At 36.6% G+C, this 15961-nt stretch overlaps 1 protein-coding gene and 1 pseudogene across 1 annotated transcript; one reads left to right on the forward strand and one right to left on the reverse strand.

Annotated features, from left to right (window-relative positions):
* The first annotated feature begins 1514 nt into the window (after positions 1–1514).
* On the forward strand, positions 1515–2900 carry LOC132161810 (putative membrane-associated kinase regulator 4 pseudogene; annotated as a pseudogene).
* A 7039-nt stretch (positions 2901–9939) lies between these two features.
* On the reverse strand, positions 9940–12945 carry LOC132162003 (ankyrin repeat-containing protein At5g02620). Its single transcript, XM_059572245.2, has 4 exons — positions 12583–12945; positions 11946–12316; positions 11454–11866; positions 9940–11073 (listed from the first exon to the last, which is right to left on the reverse strand). The coding sequence occupies exons 2-4, from the start codon at positions 12277–12279 to the stop codon at positions 10201–10203; spliced, it is 1620 nt and encodes a 539-aa protein (XP_059428228.2). The 5' UTR covers positions 12280–12316; positions 12583–12945; the 3' UTR covers positions 9940–10200.
* Positions 12946–15961: the final 3016 nt, after the last annotated feature.

The raw sequence follows: 15961 nt of genomic DNA on the forward strand, positions 1-15961 counted from the left end.
GGCAATTTCAAATTCAAGGTACCAAGTGGTTTGGTAGGACACTATCCAATCTCCAATCATGCATGTAGTTTCATAAAGGTGGTCTCATTTCTTGAGAAATAACTCACATTTTTTTTTTTTTTTAATTCACAATAGGACCAATATTATCAATCCCCAACAATTAGAGAAGAAACCAAAAAGAGACCCAAAATAAAAAGTTCAGAAGGTAAACGAATCGATCCCTAGACTTAAATTTAGGGCTTCAACAAGAAAGAAGAGATAATTTCGAATTTAGAGTGGAATGAAAAGCACTCTTTCAAAGAATAAAAGATGATAGATGGAAAGTTGTGATTTGAAAGATGTTAGAATATAAATTAAATGATTAAATTTACCTTTTATTATCAGCTTAAGTTTTGTGATATGTGGTGATTTAATATGATATCAGACTAAAAATCATGACTTCGAACTTTGTTTTTATCATTTATCTCCCATTTCAATTTAAATAGTACATGTGTTGTCTAGTCTCACACGTTAAAAAATGTTAAGCTTTTGGGATAAATGATGATCTAACAAATAAACTATGGTCCAATTTTCGAGTTGGCGTGTTGGGTCAACTGACTCACTAACCCGTTAAGGATCAACCCATTTAAATAAACAGAATAGAACAACTTGACCCATTTGATAAACATACCGTTTTGGATTGACCCAAACTGTACAATCCGTTATTTGAAAACTAACTCAAATAGATGAATAACTCGTTTGACCCAGCAACCCTTTAGGCTTTTGTTTTTTTAATCCAATCATACCAATTTCTAGTCAATTAATTTCAAATTTCGTGTTAGATTCACATGTCGTGTCAAAAATTGACAGTACCAAGTTCATGCATTATAGAGTACTTGTAATTAGATGGTCTGCACACATATCATAAGCTCTCTCTTTTTTTCCCTGAGCCGCATCATAGGCTCTCTTTGTGTCAAAGAAGAAGTTGGTTGAATCATGATTCTTTTTCCTTTTTCCTTGTATTTTTTTTTCCTCTTGCAATTCCCCTTTGATTTGGAGAGGATAAAATCACAAAAAATAATTGTTTTCGCCAGAGTTGTACTTGTTTCGTGCATAGCTTTCAATAACTTTGGACGTTACCACAAAGCTCTATGACCATGACAATTCCCTTTCATGATGGCTAGTAAATGAAGGCTGACCAATGGATATGGGTTCAGAGCCATGCACTTGTGGTGCTTATTCTATCCTAATAGATGACATAATTGACACAAATGCAACGAGCATATGGACTAACCCTTTTGATGCAGAAAGAGAAGCAGCATTAGGCATGGGCCAATTAGTGGCTGCTCAGCAGGGAAAAGGTCCATACTTCTTTTCTACATTTTCTTTAGGGAATAGGTCCACCCTTTTTTTTTTCTACATTTTCTTTCTTGGAAGCATTCAAGATACTCAAAAATATCTGACAATTCCTTACATTTTTATATATTATTCTAACTTGGCATCATCCTCACTTTAAAGGATGCTCTCTTCCTTCACAAAGCTCACCTCCCCATAATATCTATTCTCCACACACACAATTACACAAACACACAGAGACACAGATGTTTTGACAGTAAATCACATGAAATGGCTACAAACCAACCTTCATGTAACCATGGGGATGAAGACTATATAGATATGGAGGTGAGCTCTTCTTCCAACTTCTTCTGTTACTCTATTACTTCTCCATCACAAAACAGAGAGTTTGAGTTCCAAATGACTTCACTCTCACATGAGAGAGTTCCCAAAACTTCCCCTGCTGATGAGCTCTTTTACAAGGGAAAACTCCTCCCTCTTCACCTCCCCCCTCGCTTACAAATGGTGAGAAAAATCATCCAGAGCTCCAACACCCACAAAACAGAACAAGCCTTGGAAGAAGACCATAGCAGCCCCTTCACTACCACACCTTCAAATGCCAGCAGCCCACTTGAATCTCGCACCATTTCACCATCTGAGTCCAGTCGGGTTAGTTGTGAGCTAAACCCAGATGAGTATTTCTTTGAATGGTCTATTAATGAAACGAGTGGATTAATCCTTGGCGGTCATCCAAAGAAGTCTTGGTCCAAGAAGATGAAGTTAATCAAGAAATTCTTGCTCGGTCAAAAGCTCAAGGCTTCAAGAGCATATCTCAAGTCTTTTTTCAGCAAATCTGGTTGCTCAGATGAATCCTCTGCCAAGGCAGCAAGTAATGTAGAAGCAGAAATTGTGTCAAAGGGCAGGGGAGCCAAGAAAAAACCATCTGGGAAAATTGATGATGAGAAATGCCATTTATCAAACACTTTTATGAAGAGCATTGACAGAGAGATGCTTGAGGATGGTATTATTAATACCCACAGGAGATCTTTCTCAGGGGTGATTCAACGGCATTCTGCAACAAAGTCTTCATCTTCATCAACATCTTCATCTGGGTCTTCATCTTTTTCATTTGGTTCAAATAGTTTGTACGATTTACAACTACTCAAGAGGAGTTGCAGCGCGAGTTCAGAGATTGAGAATTCAATAGAGGGGGCGATCGCTCATTGTAAACAGTCTCATCAGCTGTTTAGTTCAACGATTGCTAGTAAAGTTGGTGTTTCTTCGCTGTCAGCTTCAAGGACTGCAGTTTGTGGGGATCAAGAAAGAAGAGGATTTTGCAGCATTTGATGGTGATTGGGGGAAAAGAATTCCACGAGAAAGACGTGGGAGAGAAATATTTACAATTGCATGATAAGATGGAAACACTTTTCCTGTTAAATGTACTATGATGTTTGGATATTTCATGGTTTGCATGTACTAATATTAGACTAGCTAGTTCTTCTTGTTAAAATTAATGCGTGGAAGAAATTGTTTGAAGTTCCTTGACTATTAATTTGTGAAAGAAACTTTAATGGGAAGATCTATCTACAGGCACCGAAGGAATTTCTGTTCAATTCTCTAATATTCTCTTGGGCTTTCTTTTGTACTTTTTTTCTTTCTTTAAAGTAAGATAATATTACAATAAAACAATAAAGAAAAAAAAAATACAGTAAAAGAGTGGATGGGGCTCCACCAATCACCCTTAATACAGTGTCAAATAAAAATAAAAAATAAAAAAATTTGAAAATGGGTCAAAGAATTGGCCCTAACCAATAGTTTTTTTGACCCACAGGCCAAGGAAAAGGCCATTGGAAGTGGCAATTTTTGAAGTAGTTTAAAACGTTGGCCGCCTGAAAGAACACCTAATAAGGCGGCAATAAAGACACTTTGGTTGCTACAACATAAAAGATTGCATTAGAACCAACTGAATAGAGGCACTAAAGAATAACTCTATTTCAATATCCAATAAGAGAGATGCCATGTAATAGAGATTAAATGGTTCTTGCACTTCATAAGCAAAAGGTTCCTACGAAGCCTTAGAGTTTTTACAATGAACTCTATATATATATTTTTTTATCTCGAATAGCTATTCAGAAGTTTTTTTTTTTTTTTTTTTTTTTTTTTTTTTTTTTTTTTTTTAACTAATGATTTTTCAAATGCATTCTATGTCCAATTATTTGTTACTTTTTTTTTGAATTATTTTAATATTCTATCTTTTATTTCACTTTTCAAACATATACTCTAATGATATGATGATGCTGCTTTACTCTCTTTATCTTTTTTTTTTATGAGATCTAGGAAAGAGGAGTAATCAACTAACAGTTCCACCCAACTGAAGAAGAGTTTTCAGAAAAGTTCCGAAAGCTCTTCTGGTTCTGGGGGTTGCCGTAGTTTTGTCGACATTGGATCTTTTGTGGTCCTTTTCCTTTGTATTAGATTCTCATTCACTGTTCCACGCGTACGCTTTATCCTACTATTTATGGTCAACAAGAAATGATGGGAGATATAGTACTGCTGCATCAAAGTCTGGAATATATATCATCATTTTCCTTCGGTAAAGAAAAAAGTAGAAAGTCATCAAATAACAAGAACAACGAAAGTTTATCATCATAATCTCAATCCAAAATGAAAACTATATATATATATATATATCGTCATAATCCCATTAATAGGGCTCTTATGTATGATCTAGTATGTAAATATGGCACTTGAAACCTTGATCTTTCTTAAAAAACACAAGCAAAATTATCTATCTCCTGTATGGTCTGCTAAAAACTTACCTGTACAGCCTACAGGAATGATTTATTGAACTGTATTTACTAACAAATGATGAGAAGAGAAATGATTCTTATCTGTCTCTGAAGAAAGCCCTTGGGCCACATGCATGCATGTTTGAAGCCTATTTTGTTTTCTTCTTGTGCTTTGAAATTTTTCACCTTTAAAGGCCTATGAGAATCAAATTAAGTACGTAGTATTTAGTTTTTACAAGTAGCCATTTTACCCTTTTTTGTTGTTGTTGTTGTATATATAATTAATCTTATTCAATATGCAGCTAAACCCATGTATTATTAATATGTATATTTCTATGTAATTTTAGTGTATAGTGAATATAGTATATGAAGATCTTCTATATATCATGTTGAACAACATGCTTTTCATTATGATGTCAGTCAAGTGCCTTTTAATGGTTTATCATCATCTACTTCTTAAAAAATTGTATGCAATAAAAAATTACCTCAAACAAACCAAACCTAAAATTTAGGGTAATGTCACTCTTCACAGCTATTTGATTTCGGTAATTTGACGTGTTATATATATATATTTTTTTTTTTCAAGTGATCGACATGAAAAACCACCTAAAATACGTCATATCAATTAATATGAAATAAGTAGCATTACTCTAAAATTTATGGTCCTCAATGTTGGAAACTTTCTAAGGCGCTAATGCCACCTTTATAAATTAAAAACATCGTCTTGATCGATAAATTGATTTCCAATTGAGTATTACAGGTTTGTTAAACTTGATTTGCAAATTGATATAACTTCAAAGATTAATTTTGCACTTTTCCCATAAAAATGCACAATTTGGTACAACAAAGTTGACATTCAATTAACTTAATTAAGGCAAATTACCCATTTTTCTATAGAGCTATCGTCTAAGATCTCTTGTCCCTCTCCAGAATTTTGTTTTGTTAGACTGAAGAGCCTCCTCCTAATATATTTCTTTCTTCTCTTTCTTTTTCCCTCTTCATCCAATCCCTATGCCCTCAACGCGCCACCTCAACTTCTTCCCCGCCCTTGGATCCTTCTTCGTCAAGTACCAGTACTCTCATTGGGCTCCGCGATGGTGTACCGTTCCAGCAGCTCCAAGCCTCCAATTCAACGAATTATACTGCTCTTTTCCCTAATGCAATTGGTGTTTTAATTAACATGTAGATTCGCCTTTGGTTTATTGCTTCAAACCACCAATGTTTACTGCGGCCTTGTTCTTAGCTGAGAAGCCAAGTATCAAATGGACCAGAGCAACTTTTTGACCGTTCCCAATAGTCTTCAAGTTTAGATTACAGTGTATGTGTATTGGTTGTTTTGGGGGCATGCACCAACTCGTTCTTCGGATTGAGATCTCCTAGAATTACTTTTAAATTTAAGATTTTTATATTCATAAATCTCATTCGTTCATCTCATTTAAGAGTTTAAAATAAGTCATGTTTCAACATTTTTTTTTTTTTTTTTTTTCATGTTTTAGCATTTAACGAGAATGCTACCCTCATGAAATTTAATAAGTCATGTTTCCTCATTAAATGCTGAAACATAATTTATTTTAGACGCTTAGATGAGATAAACGACTAAGATTTATGAATTTGAGAATGTGAGATCTCAATCCTCAGCAATCCCTTGTTGCCCTGCCTTTTTTTTGTTTGAGTTATGATCGATGGATCAATGTTGTATTTCTTTCATTCTCCTCGCCCCTTTGTAATTGCTTTAAAAGGAAGGGGGGTTGACATTGTATTTACATAGTCCTTATCTTCAAAATAGGTGGCCATGTCCAAGAAAATAGTCCAACAGCCCAATCAATCCAAATAGGTAGCGATGAATAAAGAAGAGTCACCCCACCCCCACTAGTGAAAATTAAACGACGTTGTTGCCAACTTGCCATATTGTACCTAAAAGGTTAATTAGGACAAATATCTTTTGTACAAACTTTCATAAGCAAACAAATCACTTTTTTAACTTTTTTTTCTTCCCCTTTTTCCTTCGGATATCGACTTAACAACGATCTAAACTAACATGTTAGATTTTTGACAGGTTAGCAGTGCGCAGCAGGCTGGTGCGGGCTGGCTGTCTGGGGACAGGTTTAGGCATGCAGGTTCCTGCTGCCTGCTGGGCTTCCTTCTCATCAGATTCAGGTGACGGAATCGAAAGGGACTCATCATCCCTGCTGCCTTGTGGACTGGAATTGGATGGAGGGGTGAGAACTGAGAAGAGAAGCTTCACTGCCGGTGTTTACTTTATTTATATTATATTCATCCATCACATTTTCCTTAGTGATAAAATAACTTCTATAAAGGTTTGGCACAAACTATGTCTTTTATACCTTCCATTGAGAGGATGATACATTAGTATGAAGCAACAAAAGTGAGCATTATGGAAACACCAAATCTATATCCCTTATATATCCACCAAAATAAAAAATAAAAAAATCATGAAATAAAGATAAAGATTTTTTTTTGTGTTTTTACGACACTCACTTTTGTTGTTTAATGCTAATGTGTTATTCTCTTAATGGAGGGCACAAATGACTTAGTTTGTGCCAAATCCTGATAAAAGTTATTTTCTATTATAATATATATAAAAAATAAGAGCAAAGATATAGTTTCTAAGGCTTTAACTTATTGATGTAGGTCATGGACCGAACTATGTCTCTTTACATTTTCACAACATTATGAGTTTTTCTCATGGTATTAAAACAAAGGTTCTTAATTCGAACATTATCTCTGTTATTCACCTCACGTTTCAATTAAATATTCTATGTGTTAGATCTCTCATATTAACGGACTCACACGTTAGAGAGTTCAGGGTTTTAAGGGGCCGGGGGAGAAAACACAACCACACATTTTCCCACGTATAGCTTGGTTTCTATAATCCCAAGTTGAAAATTTTACATGGCCTATATTTTCTTGGAACTAATTAAACAAAATTTATGCTAATGTGAAATATTGCCATTTGGCTTCTTTTTAAAAGTAAATATGTTAGCCAAAACTCAAAAGTTTTGTTCACAAATTCCATAGACAAAAACACATCTAATATCGTGTCTATAAGTCTATGTCATGTGAGTCATGTCATCATTTGATCATTAATGATATATTGCATGCATTCATATAAATAAAGAGGTTGTCCAATGGCCATCACAAATTGATTTTAGTAAGTCTATGTCATGTGAGTCATGTCATTTCATCATTGATTGAAGATATATTATATTGCATGCATTCATAAAGAAGTTGACCAATGAGACCATCATAAATTGATTTTATAAAGAGGTTGACCATCATAAATTCATTTTAGATAACAAGATCTATTGGATCTAAATTGAATCCAATGAGTTGCTATAAGCTATCAATATTTTTATGGGAAAATTTCACTGAAAACTCCTGAACTTTTACCCGATTTGATAAACTCTCCTTAAATTTCAAAATCTCTTAATTTAGTTCTCTGAACTTTCAATTGCTCTCAATTTGGACCACTCTGTCAGATTTTAAATGTTACATGACATTTATACCCCTAACTTTTGTATAAAATTCCAATTTCTAAAATGTTTTTTTATTTTTTTTTTAAAAAAAAACAAAAATCAGGAATATTTTAGACTTTTTTTTTTTGTATTTTTAACGGCTAAAATAGATGGAGGGGTCCAAATTAAGAGCAATTAAAAGTTCAGGGGACTAAATTAAGAGATTTTAAAGTTTAAGGAGATATTTTAAAACGGGTGAAAGTTTGAGTCTTCAGTGAAGTTTTCCCTATTTTTTATTTTGAACCAAAATCTTGATTCTGCCTTACAATCCAAACAAAGCTTTAGAAGGAAAAGATTTACTATGTTTGCAATAAATAAACGAAGCCCGCTTGGGGATTTCAACTTTCAAGGACTAGTGATGGGTGATGTATAGCAAGCCCAAATACAGGCCGCAGCCCATTGAGTAGTTTAACCTATTTTTCTTTACTCTTTACATGGATTAGGATCCTAAAATTTATAGAGCCTGTTTGAGATTACGTTTGAAAAATATAGTTTTTAAGTCAAAAAGAGTTTTTAGGCAAAAACTTCATTTTTAAGCTTTCGCCAGAAGTGCGTTTTGATCATTTTTAAGCTTTTTGGACACTTAAGAGCGTTATTAAGTTTTTTACCAAACGAGTACTCTTTTTTTTTTTTCTTCAAACAGACTTTTTGAGTGTTAAAAATACTTTTAAGCCTCTCAAACGCAATCTCAAACATGCTCTTAATAATTGTAAGGCTTATAATACTAAAAATTGTAATTTTGCCAGGTAATCCCTCTTTTGGAAGAAAAATTGCAAGACAAGTCTTCTTTATCCAACCACCCAAAGAGGGTAACCTATCACCTATTGAAATTTTTGAAGCCGTCAGCCGTCTCTGCGTCTCCTATAATTCTTGGCAGGCGGTTGAACCACCTTCTGAACAGTTCTAAGAATTGCAAGGGATCTTCATTTTCTTCACAATAGTTATTCTTTAGTTCGACACCTACTAGCGTGGGTCGACTTTTGACAAAAAAAACATGTCGAATATCAAATACCATTTTGAATTTCCTATTGTAATTGGGTCGAAACGAAATTCAGAAACTCAGTCGAGGGTGTGTTGGTGGTTTTTCCTGTTTCGCTTTCGATAGAGGAAGAAACCAAAACCGGAAGAGGCCTTTCCAACTCAGTCGGAATCGATGCACAACCTATTACTCCTTTTTTTTTTTTTTTTTTTTGACACTTCTCAGGCTATCGTCCAATATATGTGATGTTAAAAGAAGAAATCTAGAAAATTTGGATTTATTGTGTAGTAAATCTTAGAAGTTAAAAAGGCTGATTATGCATGATTTGGACCTTGATTCAAGGATGCGCTCCCTCTTCTCCAATCTATATAATAGATTATTTGTAAGCAGAAAATATATAGTGAAATAAAAGAATTAATTTTTTTTCTAAAATCTTACATGGTATCAGAGCGATTTGGTTAACACTTTACAATCTTGGTTTTTTCTTTGATTGCTACACAGCCCTTTTGGGCTATGCTCATGTAGGCCTAGGCAAATTCACTGCCTACCGACTGATAGTCGACCGACTTCTATCGACACTGATTAACCAATGGGCGGTAGGCGAAAGATGTTTTCTCTCTTTCGACAAATTTGGTTCGGTAGGCGAAATAAAATTTGTTAACCGAACCGACTTTACCAACCGACTTTGCCGATAATTTTCAATTTTTTCACATACCGACTTCACCGACCGACTTTAGCGACCGCCTATCGGTGTCGGGACAAAAATTTGGCGAAATAAGTCAGTGAAATTTTCGACTTTACTAACATTTTAGCGAAACAAAATTTTTTTTACCGATACCAACCGACTTTAACCAACGCCCAGCCCTACGGGCAGTGCCTTGTTGCCGTCTATTCCTTTAGTTTAACAATAAAATCTAAAAGCCATATATTTGGCTACTTTCAAATATGACCGTGAATTTGCAGTAAAATGCAATTTGCTGTGAAATCTGACCATCCATTAGTGGTTTTGTGGCGAGATACAACCGCCTCTTGGTATTTGAGGCGAGATTCGACCGTCTCTTGGTAATTTGCAGCGAGATTCGACTACTCCTTAGTATTTGCGGCGAGATCCGACCTCCCCTTAGTGTGTTGTGGCGACATCCAACCGCCCATAGTGGTTTATGGCCAGATTTAACCGTTCGTTGTGCTCCCTCTTCTCCAATCTATATATTAGACTATTTGTAAGTAGAAGATATACAGTAAAATAAAAGAATTTAATTTTCTTCTAAAATCTTACATGTGATACATACACATACTAACAAACCTTGTCATTTTTTATATCCTCTAAATATTTGATAATTTTATCTAGATTCTCGATTTTACAAAAAGTTTTTTGTAAAATTTACCAAAAGGAAAGATACATGATCTGAAAGATCATACAAAAAATATACACAAAATCATAGAACATCCTTGTGGAAGCATCCATTCCATTTTCTATAGCAGAAGGATGATCAGATTAACAGGGATCTATATATACATATAAGGAGGAAAAGATTCATGTTTTGAGAGATCCAAAACAATGGGGGCAAAGCAGAGACAGATCTCAAATTGCATAGACTGTCTTAAACTCATTTTCCAGAATATCGGGATCCGAAACTACTCCCGACATAGACCTCGTACTGCTCATCGACGACCGCCGAATGCTCCGCATTTTAGAAGCTTCGACTCGATGCAAAATCACCCAATAACACATCGTCCCCAGTGTTGTCGCCATGATCACCGTTCCGACGGCTGTTACTCCGACCGCCAGGCACTTGTCATCTTTCCCAACAACAACGTACGAGAGCGCAAGAAACGCCACTGAAATCAGCACACAAGCCAACCACATTAGCTTGTTTATGACTGCCATCATTCGCTTCTTCGCCTTCCTCTCTATCACGACAATTGAGGTTTGAACGACCACGACAGCCAGCGATATGAAGAGGGCAGTGGAGTCGAAGATGAAGAAGATGATGAACTCGAGCTTAGGGGCGATCTTTGCTTCCCCAAGATCGTATCCAGGGGGAATGGCTTTGTTGTTGTCGGCGTATTGGCCGGGGACATTGAAGATGGCGGCGAAGGCAACGGTGGCAATCAGGACGGCGACAACTGTGGTGGAGTTGATTGCGTTGTTGAGTCCCTCCGTGTGCATTTTGTTGAGCCGTTTTGCTATGCCATGCACTCGCTTTCGCGTTTGCCGTGTGTGCTCTATTTGATGGTGCACACCGTGTTTGATGTCGCTCACCGTTTGTTTCAGCTCCCGGGCGGTGTTTGTGGTCGCCGGTTTGATGGAGTTGGCGCTCTGAACCCCGTGCTCTCGTAGCACTGTAGCAACCTCAGAGTGCCCTGCTTCTTCGGCAATGTCAAGTGCTGTTTGTCCGGCTTTGTTGATTGCCATTGCCTCCATTCCCTCTTTAGCTACTAGATTACGAACAATCTGCAATGAAAACATGTATTTTGTCAAAAACATATAGGCATATGACCCATATCCATACATCAGTTTACATTTTTTCCTTAATCATTTCATTGTATACGAGAATATCTATTTATAAAAAAAAGAATATCTTTTCTACTTCTACATTTTAATTTATCATTTGTACCTCTTAACTTTTAAGTTTTTAAACTCTTTCTTTTTCTCTTGAGTTATTATAACTGTTAGGTAATTTAACATAACATTATAGCCAACTATTCCGAATTCAAATCTGTCTTCTAAATTCAAACCTTGTCTCCGCCCTCACCGTTCGATTTCAATTAAATTAGGAGAGTAAAAAAGATAACTTCTTGCATAATTGGAAAGCAGGAAGAGAGTTTTCTGACCTGCAAGCGACCCTTCCTCGTTGCTATATGCAATGCAGTGCAGCCTTTGGTGTCAATCATGTTTATCAAGGAAGGATCTGATTTCACCAGCTCATCCACGAGCTCGACATTCTGGCCCTTCACAGTCATGTGGAGAGCTGTCTGTCCCTTCTTATCAGTTCTTGTTGCAAGGCCAGGTTCTTTGCTCAAAAGGGCGCTGACAACCTCCAAATACCCGTGCCTTGCGGCTGAATGCAGGGCGGTTTTCCCGTTGCTTTTTGCTATGGGGGCCAAGCTGCTACCTCTCTCCAAGAGAAAAGTTACCACTTCAACATGGCCTTGAGCTGCAGCAGTATGTAATGCAGTGGTGTTTGATAGATCAACGGTCATTGAAAGCTCCGGATCAATGGCATCCATTAGAACCTTCAATATTTCTGCAACACATTAACAAAAACACTTGGTGAGCATGTTGAATCGAGATTATATTTGATGCCAAGAAAAAATATCACTCACCCAAATCGCCTTGCTTGGCAGCAATGTGGAAAGTATCATAGCCGTTTTTAGCTTTGGTAGCAGCCATACCAAAATCATAGAACTTTATCATCTCCTTCACCAAATCAACAAAACCACTTTCAGCAGCAACATACAGAGCAGTTTCACCCGAGTGGTTTTGCTTGGACAACAATTGCTTCAACTCTGCCTCCCCACTGTTGGAGAAGATCTCCATAGCCAATTCTAAATTTCCCTCTCTCGCCGCCGTGTGCAACGGCGTGTCTTCCCGCTTCCCAGTCAACTGCTTTGTCATTGTCTTCCGCCGGAAACTTGGCTGCCTCTCTGGAGCTTCCATTGATACCAATTCCAATCAACTTCCCCAAATTAATTGCCTGTCATCATTTATACCAGAAATTAACTACCACTATTAGAAAACAACCCACCTCTGTTTCTTCACCATTCATCATTTACAATCAATCATTAAGATAAGAAAATTAGAACCACAAGGTAGGACCATGAAATTAGAAAAAAATAAAAATAAAAACTACCAAGAACAAATTGGCAGTTGAGTTACACCGACCAAAAGAGCAGAAATTCAAAAGTATACCGTCCACAAATAAACAAAGAAGAAGAAGGAAGAAAAAATTAAAATAATCACCTTGGGTGAGGAAAAACAGAGCTTCTCTCTCTGCCTCCAATCTAGAGATTGAAGAAATTCTCCGCCAAAGCAACAGAGAATGGTGGTGAAGCAGGAGCTTAAAAGAAGCATGAGACGCGGTGTGAAAAGGGAAAGCCACAACTTCTACAGGCCACACACAAAAGTTCAGTGGAACTCGGGAAAGAAAGAATCTTGGGAAAAGGTGATGCTGACAGGAAACAATAATAGTAGCAAAGGTAGAAGAAGACGTCAACGAATAAGAGGAAGAAGACGAAGTTGAGTAGGAGAAGGAAGAAGGAGACGTCGTGAAACAGAGAGGCATGAAGTTAGTGGAAACAAGGCTCACTCTTGACTTTAAGTTATCCACAAAAGTCAAGGCGTGTGCCGTACAAGATGCTAGTGGCCATCATCGTCGGGATTTATCACATCATGGGCCATGCTCCTGAACCTGCTAACCTACTCCTCCTCTTATAATTCAACGGGATCTTTGCAAAAAAAAAAATCCTCAGAAAATAATAATAATAATAGTAGTAGAAGAAGTAGTACGTATGCATAGCATTATCACGGTAGCCTTTTGTTTAAGCAAATTTTTTGGCCGTTATTGAAAATGAAGACCGACTTCTATTATATTATTGTAGGTAGGTAGCAACATGCTAAAAATAACTATTTATTTAAATTTCATAGAATTAATTATTCATTTATGTTGGATACGGTCTCCAACAAAATTAAGAGTTGAATATGGACCTACAAACTATGAAATCATGACTATTTTTATTTTCTTTTTCCTTTTTATTTTTTAACATATCCGCACGAGAGGAGAAGGGGGATTCGAACAAGCAACTTCCGCTTAATTAGGCGTGGTCTAAACCGATTGAATTACCTCTTAAGGACATGACTACTTTTATTAATGTTTTAATACTTGTCATTTCTTTCGTAAAAGCATGAAATCGTGGTCAGATTTTTTTATTTTTTATTTTTCTAAATTATGGTTAGTTACTTAGTTTTATCTTCTTTTTGGTACTTTTATTTGGCATATATTTGTAATTTTTTTTTTTTCATTAACACTAATTTTGTGGATGCAACTTTTTTTTTTTTTTTTTTGGCGCGGGGGGGGGGGGGGGGGGGGGGCGCTTCAATGCCATTGAATTTTTAAGGAATTGTTTGGACAATTATACATCTTTAAACTTACAAGCATCCCTCTACTATCTCATATGTACGGGGTAGACAAGAAAGTGTGCTAGAATTAATAATTTTTTGTTATTTATCTTTTATCATCAACCTAAAGCATTTTTTGTATAAATACTTGTTGGTTTAAATCATTTTATAAAATATATATTTTATTTTAGAATTATATTCCCATAAATAATCATGAGAATAGCTTCTATGTGGATGGTGCTCAAAACCCTTCTTTCGTGGCTACCATTCATAACTTGACACATCAACATAGAATACAATAAAAAAAAAAAGAATACAACCACGTCAAATTATACCAAATATGAGAAAAAAAATTAAAAAAATTAATTAATTAAAAAAGAAAAAAACAATCAAAACTCAAGGGGTGGCCAACCCCTCCGCCACTTGGGGTGGCCCCCCAAAGGGAGGTGGGGTGGTGGCCAACCAACCACCCCAGGGCCATGGGGTGGCTCGCTAGGGCCACCCCCACTCCCTTGGGAGGTGGCTATCGGCCACCCCAAGTATTTACATTTTTTTAAATAATAATAATAATAATAATAATAATTAGCTTTCTAAATTTTTTTTATTTATATTTAGTATGATCAAGTGTGGTTGTATTTTTTTTTTAAGTGTAAGTTTAGTATAATGGGTTGAGGTATTACTTCCAGATTGGTGGCACAAAAGTCACATTATGTACCATGACCACGCAAAAGATGCCCTCAATAATCATTATGGTTTCATCCTTGACTTAGACCGCCATAGGACCGGAGATTGTGCGTTTTTGGTTGGGCTTTCTAAAAAGTGACTTTGCTTTTTAAATGCTTGAAATACTTTTCACCCATAGTTATCAAACAAGTTGGGGTTTGGGTAAGTTTATTAAAGTTTACATTTGGAGGACTATGTTTGAAAAGTATTTCTAGAAGATTGGGTATATTATAACAAGAAAGTAGTATACTTAATTTCAATTAAGTATGCAGGGTTTTCTCTCTAGGGCTCTCTTGGTAACCTAGAGGAGAAGGAAAATATTCTTCCGACACTAACTGTTTTTGGTTGGTGATCGTGAAGGTTAACACACATTTCAAGTTTGCTTTTTGAAGGAGGAGATGGCTGAGGTTTTGGAGGCTCTATAGGGAAGATTCTCTTTAACGGAAGAGGAGCAGGATGGTCTCGAGGTGACTAAGGAGGATGTGGAAGTGATCACGACAAAAGGAAAGCATTGCTTAGTGGGAAAACTTATCACTGATAGATTTGTTAGGAAAAATATGATTCGGTCAAAGCTAATCAGAGGATGGAGGCCAATTGGGTCGTTAGATTTCAAAGTTTTGCGTGAAAATATATTCCTATTGGATTTCGAACGTGAGTGGGACAAAATCCGAGTTATGGAGGGCAGACCTTGGATATTTTAGGGGCAACTATTCTCGGTGGCGGAATATGACGGTAATACGCCACCAAATGAGATGAACTTTGACACGGCAGCATTTTGGGTTCGTATGTTCAAGTTGCAGCTCTCTTGTATGGGACGAGAGATGGGGTTCAAGCTGGGGGACTATCATCGGTGTAGTGGAAGATGTTGATACGGATGAAGATGGTATTGGTTGGGGTGAATAGTTTCGTGTTAAAGTGCAAATAAACGTGTTCAAACCATTGCCGAGAGGGCGGATTCTCAAACTAAAAAACAAAACGTTATGGATTCCTTTTCAATACGAAAGGATTCCTAAATTTTGTTTTCAGTGTGGGGTTATCCGCCATGATGTTGGGGGTTGTGCGAATGAAGAACTTCGATGGAAGCATGGAAAGTCGACAAAGAAGGAATATGGGTAGTGGATGAGAGCGGGCTCACCACAACGTCGGTCGGACCAAAGAAGGGGACGTTTCGATGATGATGGCTACTTCCATGAAACTGACAATTATCATGGTTCTTTATCGGGGTCGAGACCAGCAGATTTCCAACAGGCGATGGGAACGAATTTGGAAAGTAACAGTCATAACACAAGGAAAGAGACACGAACGGAGCAAGAATCCTAGGATTTTTATAAATTCCAAGGAAAAAACTGACGCTGCAATTGGCGATTTTTCAAGTGGGGAATATGATGTCTTAATGAGAGATTTGAAAGGAGCAGAAAATAAGGGAGCTAAAAGGAATTTGAGGAGTGATTCGAATAACTCTCAAAATGGAAAGAACGTGGGAATTACAGGGGGCACTGGA

Source organism: Corylus avellana, chromosome 10 (genome assembly GCF_965113065.1).
Source record: "Corylus avellana chromosome 10, dhCorAvel1.hap1.2, whole genome shotgun sequence".
NCBI lineage: Eukaryota > Viridiplantae > Streptophyta > Magnoliopsida > Fagales > Betulaceae > Corylus > Corylus avellana.